We start from the raw sequence: 15,949 nt of genomic DNA on the forward strand, positions 1-15,949 counted from the left end.
GTGGTGCTTCACCGTTGACCTTTAGCCAGACAGTGAGCCTCCTAGCCCACCTTGCAAGTCTGACATCTCATCATTCATCCACTTTTTGTTGTTCACTTTATTCTCTGCTTTTGTGCCGCACATTCGCAAAGACACCTAGTTTCTCCTCGTCCAATTGCTGAATCACTGGAAATCCTCGTGTCATTGTTCTGTCTGCTCTGTGACTGGACTCCTGTTGTGGAGACGCTTCCTGTTTCAAACTGAACAGGGTAAAGACTGCACGTCCTGGACCAGTCTGACCCGGTCTCCGCATCAGACCGGCTCTGTCTGGTTTGGACTGCTAAGATCTGTATCTGTCGACGTCCATTAAGACCTCTGTGCACTCATGTTGACTTGAATCAGCTGCATCCTACGGCTCTGTGGGTTTGTACCCATGTTTGGCCACTGGAAGGCGCCAATGTCTTAAATGTGAACACTTCGAATTGTGTATATTTGCACAGGTACTTAATTTATTTTCTAGAATAATTATCTTGGGAGAAAAAAATTATTGGTTTATATCAGTCAGATTCTGGCTGTATATAAAGATTATGATACTGATGATAATATTGTGAGTATAGTATATACAGTATTTTAGAATTCCAGGTTAATTCATAGCTAGAGCAGAGACCCTCTGCTAGCTCTCCAGACGTTTCTATGTGTGCTGAAGTGAAACACTAACCTGCAATCCTGCATGATTCAGAGAAAGGATGGAGAAAGAGAGACTACATATGTGAAATAACAGAACGGGCAAAAGCAAAAGAATTCGAGGGAGAGAGAGAGCGTGTATGCGTGTGCATGTATGTGTGAATGTGTGCGTCTGTGTATTGCGCTACTCTGTTGCCCTGCCTCCCTTTCTCTCTCTCTCTCTCACTCTCTGCTGGTAGGAAATGTTTGTGTGAGAGGATTATGGCAGCCATACTTGACCTGGAGTGAAAGTGTGTCCGTATGAATGAGCTTTTCGTAATGTCATTTAAAGGCATTAAAAAGAGTATTAGGGAGAATTGTGAGTTGGTGTGTTGGGCGTGACACGTCTGAATGACAAATCCCTCCAGTTCAGTGTTGTGCTGTCTGTGATGTAACCTGTCTGCTATGATATTGGGTTTCTCATGATGCATTTAGCTAATATGCAATATGACAAGAGAGATGTCAGGTGGACAAACTATATATATATATATATATATATATATATATATATATATATATATGAGAGAGAGAGCAAGAGAGAGACAGAGAGATTAAAACCTTGATGCTGTTTGCAGAAAGTAATTTTTTTCCCCCCCAGAGGTGTTTGCACCTCTGGCCAAATATTAAAATGGAAACAAAAAATCTTGAGAGAAAATAAACTTCACTGATGTTGGCATCTTTGCTTGTGTTCAATTATTGTTTGGTGTATTTGTGTTTTATCCGGATTTATGGCAAAGTCTGTCCCTCTTGTTTATGGGGACTTTATTTGGTGTCTGATTAGAAGAGATAGAATATCACTTATGTGTTTATTTATCATGAATTTATATTATCATGAATATGTTAAAGTCCCCCTGTAGTCAATCATTTTATCCCTTAAAACTCATCTCACCAAAATGTCGGACACATAATGGTAATTAATATGATTAGTCTTTTGCCTGACTATGTTATCAAACAGCTAATAATGTGTTGCTAATGTTACACAAACTATGTTCCCGTTCACCATCTCAGTCTGCCTTCTAACAATCATCAGAAACGCTTTGAACAACTCAGAACGTCAGTGGAGAAAGGCATATAGTTAATCATAACATTGTAATACACCGCTATATTGCTAAATCAACCCAATTTTTATATCAACAGAAAAATATACCAGGATAACCTGGCATCTCTCGAGACTCCCCTACTAGTTTGCCGTTAATGATATGCTAAAGCCCACCGGAACATTGATGTATTGGTTACAAGGTAGTTTGTGACGTCAAAAACACCAGCAATTTCAAACCGTGTTTTCGAGACTTGTCTTTTTTTCAATGCAGTTTTAAGGAGAAAATGAATTTATGAATTTGCACATGGTTTAACTTGAAACACATTAAAAAAACACCACGTAAACTTATAAACAACATTTTCACCACATGGGGAATTTAAATTAAATTATTTTTAACTTTCATCTAAACTGAAATATATATATGCTCACAAATATGCTAAAATACAAGATGTGTATGTGTTTTATGGGGTATGTTTATTCAAATACAACTTGATTGATTCACTTTTTACAACCAAGGCTGAAATTGAGGTGAAGCCTCGACGTTAGGCGCTGACACCTGCGCCGACAATCTGATCCCAAGATGTTACCAACTGAAAAAAGATGGCGAAATGACATGGGAAATAAAGAAGAAAGGAAAAAGGAAAGGAAGACAGATGCAAAGGCTAGACTGTCTATGTGTTTTCGAGCAGCAGTTTCCTCTGCGTTGATGTAAGATTTCTTGATGGACTGTAAAAAAAATACAAAGACGAGGAAAAAAAATAGAAGGGCTCCCGCTTTACTTCTGGGCAGGGATCATGCTGTCGATTGACTCGCCCTTCTCCAGCTTCTTCTCCATCTCGACCATCAGCTTGACGCCATCAACCACACACTGCACCTGTTCAACCTCTGAAGAGCCTAAACGGTCAGCATTGGAAATGTCAAACACTCCACCAACGGAAGCAGTGTCCACACCACCTGAGAGAAATAAATGAAGATGGAACAAGTGGAGGTCAACAAATGGAGATGTTAACTACACGTCTTCATTAACATCAATAAACATTTCTATGCTTTTTGCATATGTATGTTCAGTGTTTGTATACCTGTGCCACGCTTTTGCAGGCGCAGTCTGGTCAGGATCTCCTCAAACTTGGCATGTGTGCTCAGCTTGGGCAGCTTGACGTGGACACCACCACGCAGTCCTGTGCCCAGGTTTGAGGGGCAGGTCAGAACGAAACCAAGATGCTCGTTCCACATGAATCCATGGTTGTGCTTCTTGAAAATTTCCTCAATCTGTCAAAGCAGAACACACACATGCTCACATGCTCCAGGTGACAACAGTCAGTTATGTGTGTGCATTTATTTGTGCATGTTCTCCATACCCTCTTAAGACCAACGCAGAAGCGCCTGAACACTTCCTTCATGTTGCCACCCGGCTGCATGGAAATAACACGCAGATGATCCTCCTCATTCACCCAGACCAGGAAGGTCTTGTTCTCATTGTGCCTGTAATTGAAGCATAGGCATCCATTTACAATACAAAACCTAATTTATATTACTCAGCTAATATAAATTGTCTTCTATTGAAGACACCAAACAAGGAGTTGTTCAGAACTATTTTCATTGATGTAGAAAAAAACAAAGTAACTGGGAATATATTGTCTAAAATGTTACTCAATATTAACTTCTTGCTAATATAATGTCGATGTTGCACTTGCAATCATGCAGTTGGTGTGGCTATCATTGTGGATATTCTGAAAAACTGCTTTCTTGCTTGTGTGATATTGATTAATTAAATAATAAATTACCTTTGTCCAGTCATTTAACTCATGTGATGCGTCTCATTTCGAAGGTCGCATTTGTTGGCCTCATATGTCATTGAGGCTGCATTTAAGAAAAGTAACCATTACTCTGGGATGTAAAGGTTGCATTTCTGAAATGAGGGAGTCTCAAAGTAAGAAAGAAATATGTCAGTTTTATAATGGTTACTTTTCTGAAATGAGACAACCTAAACGACGAATACGGCCGACAATGCAGAGCGCAACCTTTGAAATGAGACACAGCAGTAGATAACTATGATTCGACTTACCAAATGCCTCTGGCATCGGGCCAGTCACGGGCCATACCAGCAGCCAGCAGCAGGGGGGAGACGGGTTTGTCAAACAGGAAGTGATCAGTGATCAGCTGCTCCTGCTCGGCATCAGTCATGGACTTCAGGGGGTAATACTTGCCCTTGAACTCTCCGTCCAAGCTGTTAAGAGCTGGAGGAATAAAGATATCCCAAACTTATACAGATTCCACACTCTCGTTCTTCAGTTATATTCTTATGCTATTCACCCTTACAATTCTGAACTGTTGTTGGGGTTTGTAAGGTGTGAAATAAAATAAGCTATAAATATTACATGAAAAACAATTAAAAAAGTACTAAAACTTAAATTAAAATTAAAACTGAAAATGTAAAAACAATTCAAAGCGTATTGAAAATATGAATCAATACAATAATCATATGTAATAATACTGAAATAACGCTGATGTGTGCACACCTTCAACAGACAGCTTCTCCACAGCTCTGCGCTCTCCACGGGTGTTGTGGGGGGGCAGGGCGTATCCCTTGATGCTGCGGCCTGTACGCACACGGCTGCTCAGAACGTAGTTGGGGTCCAGGTCATCACCGCCCTACAAATAGAGATTTAATTCATTTCAGTCCCAGTTATTTTTAAACAATAGATTCTGATTAATTTAGCATTACCATGTGGTTTGGGACAAGCTCACATTTCAAATTATTCAAGTAAATTAACATTTGAGGTCAAGGAGTTTACTGTTGTCTCCTCTCAAGGATCAATTAAGAGCATCTATAGCCTTTATAAAGGCTTTATATTTATTATTTCTGTTTTGCACCTTCAGGTTCTCAAAGTTGAGATCGGTCTTGTGCTTGGCAGATGCCTTGTATCCACCATGGCGGTCGGAAATGATAGGGTCGAGGAGATCCTTGAAAACTTCGTAGGACTCCTCATCACCAGCAACGCAGCCGACGGTCATGATGAAGGGGTGACCTGGAGAAAAGTGTTATCTCATCAGTATATAGACAGAAGGAAACTTCCTGAACAAATCCAGGTTTGATTGGGGTAAATACTGTATGTGGTAAGGATGTAAAACTGATGTCTTTACTCACCTGGGTTGTCAACACCGGTCTGGATGACATCATCCAGGGTGTACCCAGTGGGGGTCTGCTTGTCCCTAAGCTTGGCATAGATTTCCTTAGTCAGCGCCTTGGCCATGTGGTTGTTGTGCTTGGTAAGGTCTGGATACTCATCATCAACTGAAAAGTTCAGCTTGAAGTTGTTGTGGGTGTTTCCGAAAGGCATGGTTGCGTTTCTAACACTGCGGATTGGACAAAGAGAAAGTGAGAAAGATTATTTGCATTTGATTCCTTGAATTTTCGTCTCACTTGTCTCTGACCTCAACTGTTTGAACTTAATTTTATTAATTCTGCTTAGTCAGTTAGGCTGGAAAGAGTTACTTCAACCAAACGTCTAAAAGCTTGCCACATGACTGTGTCGCCAACTGCTGCAAACACTATAGCTTCAAGTTTATATGTATAAAAAGGTAGTAAGAAATGTACCATTTACCAAATAGTTTCAAAATGTGTTTACAGCATGCTGACTGAAATCAATGAAACCGTATTCAGTGCAGAACCACAACTACATCAGCTTCCATTGAATTGAGAAGAATGATACACATGTGAAACACAGCTGCACACATTAAAACAGGGTATACTAGCAAGTTCCACTTGAGGTCCTCACTTGTTATTTGATATGTCTGATTGTACCAGGAATAGGAGAGACGCTCCCCAGTCTAAATCTAGACAGATCTATTTTTACTATGGTGTTCACTCCCTCCCATTACTTGCACATAATCTCGAACGTCTCCAAAAAACATTGCACTGTTGTCCACATAAATAGTCACATAGCTTTGTATATGTTATTAAAGTATTCCCACATGTTCTGACCAGTTTCCTCAGACTCACATGTTAATCATGTCATGGTTGTGTAATGATATCGTTTGGATGAAATCAAGTTTTATGTAACATACAAAACATAACGTTGTCATTTGAATTATTTTGTAATAATTTCTGTTCTGTGGAATACACTCATCAGATTTTATTTTAAGAAAAGCCAGCAGAGGGAACCTGTCCCATATGTGTCAGTATGAGAAACATAAGCACATCTCAGGATTTTTTATGGCTGTATCCGATTATGCTCTCAGAACTGCTGTATATCACATGTTTGACATCTGGTCCCACATTTAAGAACAGGTCAACCAAACCAAGAGTCCCTCATCACAAAATATTTAAACATGCACAAAATTAAAACATATATTAACATTTTCATAGTAAATCCAGATGCCTTTAATAAACACTCCAGTATTTTTTTCATGAAAAAGATTGTGCATCTGCTATCATGTTGGAGTGTATCATTATCATAATACATTTTAATCAAATAGCATCTGACTATAAAGATTTTCAAATTGTAAAATGTATGCAGCCCAGTTAATCACTTCTATTTTGCTTTTCTATTTTAAGGAGCATTACACTACAATACTTACATTTTTCTCTCAATTATTTTATCTAATTTAATCAAATAATTGCTTTTTTTTTTTTTAAGGCTCTCCTTGCTGTGAATGATGGTTATTCAAGAATGTTGATGTCTTTACCTGCAAAAAAGACAACAAAAGTGGTAACAGTCCTTGGGATCAGATCCTGTTCACCAAAGCCGAAATAGGGGTCACCCAAGCTAGAACAGTCCGATTTGGGTTTATATACCTCCAACCCCTTCAAGCCATTGGCTGGCCCATTTTAGAGTTCGCTGAAATCTGATTGGCTGGCCCCAGTCTCTTATGCCCTGTTTAGTGTAAGAAAAGCTTCAGTTTAGATCCCGGGCATCTTAAATGAGGTGGCAGCTGTGGGTTGTGTCCCCCTCCACTCGAATATCCATTTACACTTCCCACCCCATACATAGCTTTCCAGTAGGGTTTAGGTTGGAGGAGGGGTGATGGGACATGGAGGGTCTGCCATGCTAAAAAGGCTGAGCAGCACTTTTGCCAAACATACCATGGATATCAGAAGTGCTCACGTCAGGCCGATGGCTTTGGAAAAAAATCACCTGGTAGGCTCCGGCCATCTCATAATTCTTGGTGCAAATTCACTTAGCAGTTTTGCAGATTAAGTTTGCTAGGGTGTCACATTTAATTTATTTATCTGTTCATGTTGGACGCCATATTTATGCTTTGGGGGTAAAAGGTCATCATCTTTTATCATGTGAAAGTTAATTGGACATACAGCCCAGACCTAAACATAACCGTAAAGCCCAACCCCTAACCCTAACCATGATTGTAAATTAAAAAAACCTATAAAATTGTTTGTATGATCCAATTCAGATGATATCATACGATTTTGACATCTTGCAAAATCATTACAGATCTAATTATGTTGCCATGTGAGTGTTTATATGAAAACCATCAATATCACAAAATATCTTGAACTCTTAGTGTTTGTTTTATTCAGACACTGTTGTGTCTTTTTGTAATTCAAAGAGAGGTATTTCCCTCTCTCAAGTTTCTGTCACGCGCACACATACATGTTCTCACTCAGGGAGGCACCGTTAGTGTCCCCACTAATAGAGTCTCACTGGATATTATGGGTAACCCCCTCCCCCAAAGTATCTGTCTAGTAATCCATTCAGGCGCAACTTGCGTAATACATACATTTTAAGTAATGCATTGTAAAGATTTAAACGTAACAGCATTATTTCATTTTATCTTTGTACCATGGCTACAGGTTACATAGGACTCTAAAGCTATAGTCCAAGTGTCTCCAACATGGCACCAGTTGTGAATAACAGGCATGTCATGGCTCACATGCTCCCCAGCAGCTGTCAAGCATACAACACACACCAGCACAGCTTATTATACAGAGATGAAAGTTTAAAGTTTTTCATTTGCTTCTCATGCTCAATTCATTACTTTGATTTTAAGATATAAAGTCAGCATGAAACAGAAGTTGAGATGGTCTTTTTCCCCCCCGTATATAAGAGTGAAACGGCTTCTCGAACAAGAAAAAATGTTGTGTGGGACTTGATTTTGTCCACTGGTAATCGATTGCATTTGTTGGATTGTTATGTTTTGCTATTGCTGTGATCTCATGTGAGTGGCGGGTTGTCCCGCCCTCATGCCACCAGTAAACATGTCATCAGAGAAGAGATGTCGCTGCAAGAGGGAGAGAAATTTATTTTGATTAAAGATTGAGGGCACATGAATAAAATAAAATAAAAAAAGAATTATTGATTTTGATTTCACGGTGACTTTAATGTGGCGCCAGACATATATATTTTTAAAAATATTCAAGGGATATTTATATTTTAAGATTGGTTGGTTGGGAAGGGTCATTCACTGTGGCCTTGCCCTCTGGTGTCACCCCATGTCCCCAGCTGTCTTCTGTTTGTCCTATCTATCTATCTATCTATCTATCTATCTATCTATCTATCTATCTATCTATCTATCTATCTATCTATCTATCTATCTATCTATCTATCTATCTATCTATCTATCTATCTATCTATCTATCTATCTATCTATCTATCTATCTATCTATCTATCTATCTATCTATCTATCTATCTATCTATCTATCTATCTATCTATCTATCAACTTTTGAACTATTAAGAAGTATTTTAGAGGTACACTGACATTCAAAAGTCTGAGGTCAGTAAGAATTTTTTTAATGTTTTTGAAAGAAGTCACTTGTTCCTTCAAAATCATTCTAATATGCTGATTTGTTGCTCAAGAAACATTTATCATGTTGTGCTGCTTAATATTTTTGTGGAAATGTCTATACTTTTTTGCGATGCTGTCTTTGATCAATAGAAGGTTCAAAAGAACAGCATTTATTTGAAATATCCTTTGTAACATAAAAGTCTATACTTTCACTTTTGATCAATGTAATGCATACTTGCTAAATAAAAGTATTATTTCTTTAAAAATAAATCTTACTGACCCCAAACTTTTGAATGGTATGTGATGATACCTTCCAATATTTCTTTGAGTTGGGTGTGTATAGTTATGTCTAATCTTTCTAGGTCTGTGAGGTGGTGTCAGAATGGTGTGCATGTGGGAGAGAGGGTAGGTTGTGTAACATTAGTGTGCTTACATATAGTCTAGAGTGAAAGAACAGACCCTCATTACAGCTTCAGTTACTACAGGACAGTTACACAACACAGTGAGGATAGAGAGAGAGTTTTCAAAAAGTCTTCTTTCTCATTTGCAGTTCTTGGTGCTATTTTTGAACATGATATAAAATCATAGTGTGCAATAACATGGTATACATTTTTCTAAAGTGGACATGGAACATGTAAACATGGAACTACACTTAAGCCTCAAAATATCTGTGTCAAATGGCTGTTAAAAAAACAGTCATCAAGTGGTGTAAGATGCATGGTTGGGTAACTGCTAACGAACTAGAATGTTGTTTAGGACACATTATTACACATACAGAATGTGGAAGTGGAAGTGAGACTTTGACTTGAGAATGTCTTTCATGGAGTCTCTATGAAGAATTATATGTTGCGTGTGTCTGTGGGTCCGGGGAGGCCATGTCATCATCATGTTCTGTAGTCTTGGTGAGAGTAGCAAGTTAACAAGCAGTGGCGGCTAAGAATATACTTGGCCTTTGGAAGGGCAGCAGGTAATCTGAGTCTAAACACTCCATATGACCTTCAGCCAAGGCTTGATTTTAAGGTAGAGCATGTATGCATGTCTGTTCTAGCTTGTACTTTTTTGCACAATTTTGTTTTGTCTCCTTGGAATGAATCACTTCCTGCATACTTCATTTGTCAATAATTATAATGAATATGTGTAAATATGCATCTGCTTGCATGCCTGTACAGGCGGTTGGGTGCAGTGGAATGAGCTGAAGGTCTCACGGGTCACCTGGAACGATGTTAAATTTTATTTTCAATTTTATTTTGGTAGGAATGAAATATGCACAACAGTATGCACTAAAAGTGTATAATTGCATTAAGTAAATTAATTTACTTCAATTTTTATTTCTATTAAATGTTTGGATAGTTTGTTCAGTTGAGTCTGAGATGTGAGAGAAGATATAAATATGAGCTAATCAACCAATACTAACCTGTTATGCTAACCAGGAGCAAGTTGCACAAACACAGCCACTATGTTGAAACTGAGTCTTAAGAACTGGTTCGACCAACTAGCAATAAGCCTTTTTCAGATCAAATTAGACCAATATACATTTTTATGCAACTTACTTTAAAAATTAATGATCAATTAAAAAGAAATAGATGACTAATTTAAAACCAGTCTAAGCTACTGTCAGGGTTTGGGTAGGTGGACGTAGCGAGGACTCAAGTGCAGAACAATGGGTCTTTATTAAGCATAACATTAAAACAAAAACTACACCAAGGGGGAAACCATGGGTGCTTATCAATATCCCTCCTCGTCTCCTCGCTCCTCCATCCTATGACCCGGAAACCGATCGAGCTCAGCCATCTTGAAGGACATCTCAATTCTCTAATTGCACCGACCACGAGGAGGCGAGGATCGAGGAGTGAGGAGGCTTCCTGGGGAGTCAAGAGCGAGGATACACGGGTGTATCCTTTGCAGAAGTGTTTTAATCGACTAAACGTGACACACGTAAATTCTCCTCCCTCTTCACATCAGTCACAATAATTTTAATTTGTGCTTTACCTTTGCAGTCTATATAAACCACGCATCTCACATACACTCTGAATAGTCTCAGGGGGGTCCCCATCATTAAAAAAAAGTCGTTGTTTCTCACAATGTACAATTTATACAATATATTTGATCATAATATGCATAAATATATACTATTTATTAAAGAACGTTGATAAAGAATAATATATATATATATATATATATATATATATATACACACATATATATATATACATACATACATACATACATACATACATACATATTCAGTCCAATGTTATATAACAAAGAGAGATAAACTACTATTCTTATTTTAAATTACTTACTAAAGTAATACTGGATTTAGAGGGTGACAAAGCAACAGACCCAAAAGGTCAACTATGGCAAATATACCAGGGCACTATACATATAAGGCACTTGAAGACCCGTAAAAGCATGTGGAGGTCCTCTTTACCTGCACACTAGACAATGCCATGTTTTGGTTTCACTTTTAAATAAATATAATAAAATGAAATGTACACTATGTTCAGAAGTTGAGATCGATAAGATTTTTTAAATGTTTTTAAAAGAAGTCTCCTCTGATCAAAGCTGCATTGATTTGATAAAAAACACTGTAATATTGTGACTGCATGTTTTCTATGTGAACATATAGTAAAATGTAATGTTTTATTCAAATACATTAAAATGTAATTTATTCCTGTGATCAAAGCTGAATTCTCAGCATCATTACTCCAGTCTTCAGTGTCACATGATCCTTCAGAAATCAGTCTAATATGATGATTTGTTTGATTGCTGAATGTTGGAAACAGTTCATATTTGTGTGGAAATCGTCATACATTTTATTTTTCAGGATTCTTTGATGAATAGAAAGTTCAAAAGAACAGCATTTATTTGAAATAGAATATTTTGTTACATTATAAATGTCTTTACTGTCACTTTTGATCAATTTAATGCACCCTTACTGAATAAAACTATTAATTTCTTTCCCAACATTTTTTTTTTTATAAATTCTTACTAACTGCAAGCTTTTGAATGGTATGTATAATGCTACAAAAGTTTCTATTTAACATAAATTTAGTTTTTTTTTTCTTTCTATTCATCAAAGTAAAAAAATTCAACACTGATAATAATCATAAATGTTTGTTGAGCATCAAATCATATTAGAATGATTTCTGAAGGATCATGTGATGAAGACTGGAGTAATGATGGTGAAAATTCAGCTTTAATCACAGAAATAAATGATATTTTATTGTATTATGATTTTAAATTGTAATAATATTTCATAATATTACTGTTTTTACTGTATTTTGGATCAAATCAATGCAGGCTTGGTGAGCAAAGATACTTTTGAACAGTAGTGTAAGTCCAACAGAATGATTCTAGCTTTATTTACCAAAGTAGTATTTACCCTAAAAACAACTGGATGATTGATGTGACACTGTGATAACAATGTTTGTTCCAAAAGACTTGATTAAGTGCATAAAACAAGTTTATTAGATATTAAACATATAAATTGTGGCAAAACAGGCTGTCAGTCTGTGTGTTGGTGGGGATTTTTCAACGATTTCAGTACATACGATTTTTACGTAGTTACATCTAGTAGGTGGCGGCAAAGGACTGTTACGAATGAATAAGTCAGTTAGCAGACTATTCAACCATTTCAGTGAAAAAGGCTGTTTTATTCAGGAACAAACAATGCTATGGCTATCAATGTCAATCATTGCTATTTCAAGAGTGAAATGCGGATGTAATTCCCAAAACTTTGCAGCATGTACGTAGCCATTGGTCCTAGCAGCATGAAAAACAAGTTTTATACAAATTATGAATGGATATTAGAAAGCACAGAAAGCGTACAACGAGCACTCCCTTATTATTACTAAAAAGCTGTTACTCGTCTTCGTTGAGATCTCTAGCAATCCCGCAGAACCAGGACTATTAATAATGAAAAATTAGTAACTTGAGCCTAAATGTTTCCAATTTATGCAAGAAATACAAAAGCCCCGACATGGAGCGGATATAGATGTAGTAGATATATATATATATATATATATATATATATATATATATATATATATATATATATATATATATATATATATATATATATATATATATATATATATATATATATATATATATTCAGGGGTTAAATTGGGTTCTCTTACGAGAGTTTTCTCGTACTGCGTTTGAATAAACGCTGCGGGAAAAGTCTCTTTTCACGAAATACTGAAGCAAAATTATCCTTAATTTTCATATTTGTAAAACGCATTGCAGCAGTGCACAGCCATGGCGAGACGGCTCGCTCACTCATTGGCTGTTCTGCGGCAACTGCATGAGCCTATCGAGCGAGGGCTGATGCAATATCAGACCAATGAGAGCGCTTCGCGCGCTCCTCGTCACATCCCGCCGAAACGGGTGTGGCCATCCCCTATAAAAGGAGCTCGAGTAGGCTGATTCAACTGATTTTCATCTCTTCAGCGAAGCTCACGCATCGCTGGATCACGGAGAAGCAAGCGTCGTCGAGGCAAGCTTTTCAGCGGGACGAGCCCTTGAAGCCGCTGGCCTTCGCCGCCTCTACTGCCGTACCTGCTGCGCTTTCCGGCGCTTCATATCCTTTACCTGCTCTGTTCTGTGTGTGTGTGTGCAGTGTTCCCCGAACACTCACCCCTAAAAGAGCCGCGTCTTTATCAAGATGCCATCCTGTGGCTCGTGCCGAGCCCCGCTCACCGAGGGAGACCGCCACGTTATTTGCGTCTCCTGCCTGGGCGAAGATCACGCAGCGCTCGCGCTCGCTGACGGCGGCTGCCCTCACTGCGAGCTTTTGCCGATGGTGACTCTGCGGACTCGCCTGGCACATTTCTCCGAGCCTGCGCCCCCCGCCGCGGTGCCGCGCCGCAAGAAGCGCCGCTCGCAGCGGGCCCCGGAACCCACCTCTTCCCGACAAAGCTCGCCGGCTCGCCCGCCAGCTTCGCCGGCTTCCCCCGAAGCACTTCCCGATGCTCAGCGCCCGCAGTCTGCCGCCGCTTCATCTGAGGAAGTTGTTTCTGAAGCCGAGTCGGTCGATAAGGATTCCTGCTCTCTGCTAGCTTCAGGCAGTGAGGACTGGGCGAGCTCTGCGGATCTCACGCCTCCTGCCCGAAAGCCGTCGGCTAGAGCTAGCATCGAGAGGGAGCTCATGCGAGTACTCGCGTTGGCCGCGGCGAGCCTCGGCCTCGAGTGGTCTGCACCGGAACTCCCCTCGCGCACCCGGCTTGATGGTAGCTTCCTCCCTGGTGAGCGTTCTTCTCCTGTGTCTAAGCCCGCTCCGTTTCTTCCTGAGCTTCATGAAGAAGTGGCGAAGGCCTGGAACGCTCCCTTTTCTGCACGAACACGTTCGTCTGTATCCCCAGCATTTTCCTCCCTGGATAATGCTCAGGATCGAGGCTACCTCACTCTGCCGCCGGTGGAACAGGCGATAGCAGCCCACCTTTGCCCGCCCTCTGCTGGACGGCGGACTAAGCCAGTGCTGCCGTCGAAAGCCTGCCGCATGACGTCGTCGCTGCTCGCGCGGATCTTCTCCGCCGCTGGGCAGGCGGCATCGGCCCTGCACACCATGGCCACGCTTCAGGTGTTCCAAGGCGATCTCCTCCGCAAACTGGACGAGATAGGACCTGAAGCTATCTGCATCACGGACCTGAGAAGCGCGTCGGATCTTTCCCTCCGCGCTACCAAGGCTGCAGCACAAGCCATGGGACGCTGTATGGCTTCCGCTACCGTAGCCGAGAGGCATTTGTGGCTGACGCTCACGGAGATGGCTGATGCAGAGCGCAACGCGTTCCTCGACGCCCCGCTATCCTCCGCTGGCCTCTTTGGATCTTCTCTCTCCGAGTTCGTGGAGAGATTTTCCGAAGCCCAGAAAGCGTCACAGGCATTCAAGCACTTCCTGCCGAAGCGCTCCAGTTCCGCAGCGGGCCGTGAGAAACAGGCCCCTCGGAGCTCACAGCCTCAGCCTCCGGCCGCCCCCTCTCAGCGACAGCAGCGCAGCTCACGCCCTCGCTCTCGCTCTACCAGCCGCCGCCCCACTCACCGCGGGCCGCGACCAAGGGTTGTGTTGAAGCCGGAAGCCCCAAAGAAGTCCTAGCACGCCTAGGAAAGCGCAGGTGTGTAAGCCCCGTTGCGACCGGGCCCTCACCAAAGCGCACCGCTGTCTCAGTCCCAGGAATTGCGACTGCTTCAGCGTTCTCAGCAGAGCACAAGCCCGCACAGCTGCCCGCTTGCCTGCACACAAAAGCCGTTTTTACGGCTACCCAGATAAATCCCGAAAAGAGTGTATTTTCTGGTGTCCCGGCCAAGGCCGATGGTGCTATAAATGTAGTGTTGATGCCCACTTCCCTGTGCCCATCCCTACACACAAGCACAGCCCTGCACACAGGGCCCGTACTCATAAGATCGACGCAGTTCGATCGCGCCACAAACATAGTCAAAGTGCCCACTTCCCAGTGCCCACAAACGCTATGTCTGGCAAGCCACAGGCTCCCTGTAAAAACGGGACCTGTGAGCACCCGCTCTGTTCAAGCAGACAGCGCGGCCAAAGCAGTAAACGTGCCCGGTCCCCGCCCACGTTCACTTGTAGGCTGCATGAGTCCCATGAGACCTTCTCAGACCTCCCTCGTTCAGATAAACACTGTAGCGGGGTCGAGGATGAGCGTGTTGCCCGCTGTATTACGCGCGCTCCCCGCCTCAAATGTCACAGGCGTAACGCCTATGCTAGCGCGCCCCGAAGCGCCGCCGTCGCACAGCGAACAGAGCGCGCTTCGCATCCAACCCCTAGCCGGCCATGCAGACGCATGGGCCGCGCTTCCAGGGGTTTCGGACTGGGTGCTAGACATTATAAAGAGAGGCTTCTCGCTACAGTTTTGTCGGCGCCCTCCACGCTTCACAGCGCGCGTCGAAACTACGGTGAATTCAGAAGTAGCACACCTACTTCGCGCCGAAATATCAAAACTGTTGAGCAAAGGGGCGATACAACATGTATCCCAAGCTCAAAGCGAAGGGGGGCTATACAGCAGATACTTCCTAGTCCCCAAAAAGGACGGTGGTATCAGACCCATACTAGATCTAAGACGACTAAACAGAGCTTTAGTGAAACGCAGTTTCAAAATGCTCACAACCAGCAAAATCCTCGCGCACATTCGCCGAGAAGACTGGTTTATGTCGATAGATCTAAAGGACGCGTATTTCCAAATACAGATAGCGTCACGCCACAGGCGATTCTTGAGATTCGCCTTCGAGGGTCGGGCATACCAGTATACAGTCCTGCCATTCGGCTTGTCCCTGGCACCCCGTACATTTACGAAGTGCATGGACGCAGCGCTCGCCCCCCTCAGACTCAGGGGCATGCGAGTGCTGAACTATTTGGACGACTGGCTGATCATAGCTCAATCACGATCTCAGCTCGTGGAGCACAGAACCATGTTACTCGATCACCTCGAGAATCTTGGTATCA

The 15,949-nt window shown here is 41.5% G+C and overlaps 1 protein-coding gene across 2 annotated transcripts; it reads right to left on the bottom strand.

Annotated features, from left to right (window-relative positions):
• Nucleotides 1–2,196: 2,196 nt before the first annotated feature.
• On the bottom strand, nt 2,197–6,571 carry ckma (creatine kinase, muscle a). Of its 2 annotated transcripts, none has more exons than XM_081366539.1 (8): nt 6,431–6,571; nt 4,890–5,098; nt 4,616–4,770; nt 4,261–4,393; nt 3,807–3,978; nt 3,100–3,223; nt 2,821–3,010; nt 2,197–2,695 (listed from the first exon to the last, which is right to left on the bottom strand). In XM_081366539.1, the coding sequence occupies exons 2-8, from the start codon at nt 5,080–5,082 to the stop codon at nt 2,517–2,519; spliced, it is 1,146 nt and encodes a 381-aa protein (XP_081222665.1). In that variant the 5' UTR covers nt 5,083–5,098; nt 6,431–6,571; the 3' UTR covers nt 2,197–2,516. The 2 variants fall into 2 exon arrangements, with proteins under 2 accessions (XP_081222665.1, XP_081222666.1); XM_081366540.1 differs by lacking the exon at nt 6,431–6,571 and adding an exon at nt 6,323–6,342.
• Nucleotides 6,572–15,949: the final 9,378 nt, after the last annotated feature.

This window comes from Scardinius erythrophthalmus, assembly GCF_964197995.2.
Source record: "Scardinius erythrophthalmus genome assembly, chromosome: 5".
Classification (NCBI taxonomy): domain Eukaryota; kingdom Metazoa; phylum Chordata; class Actinopteri; order Cypriniformes; family Leuciscidae; genus Scardinius; species Scardinius erythrophthalmus.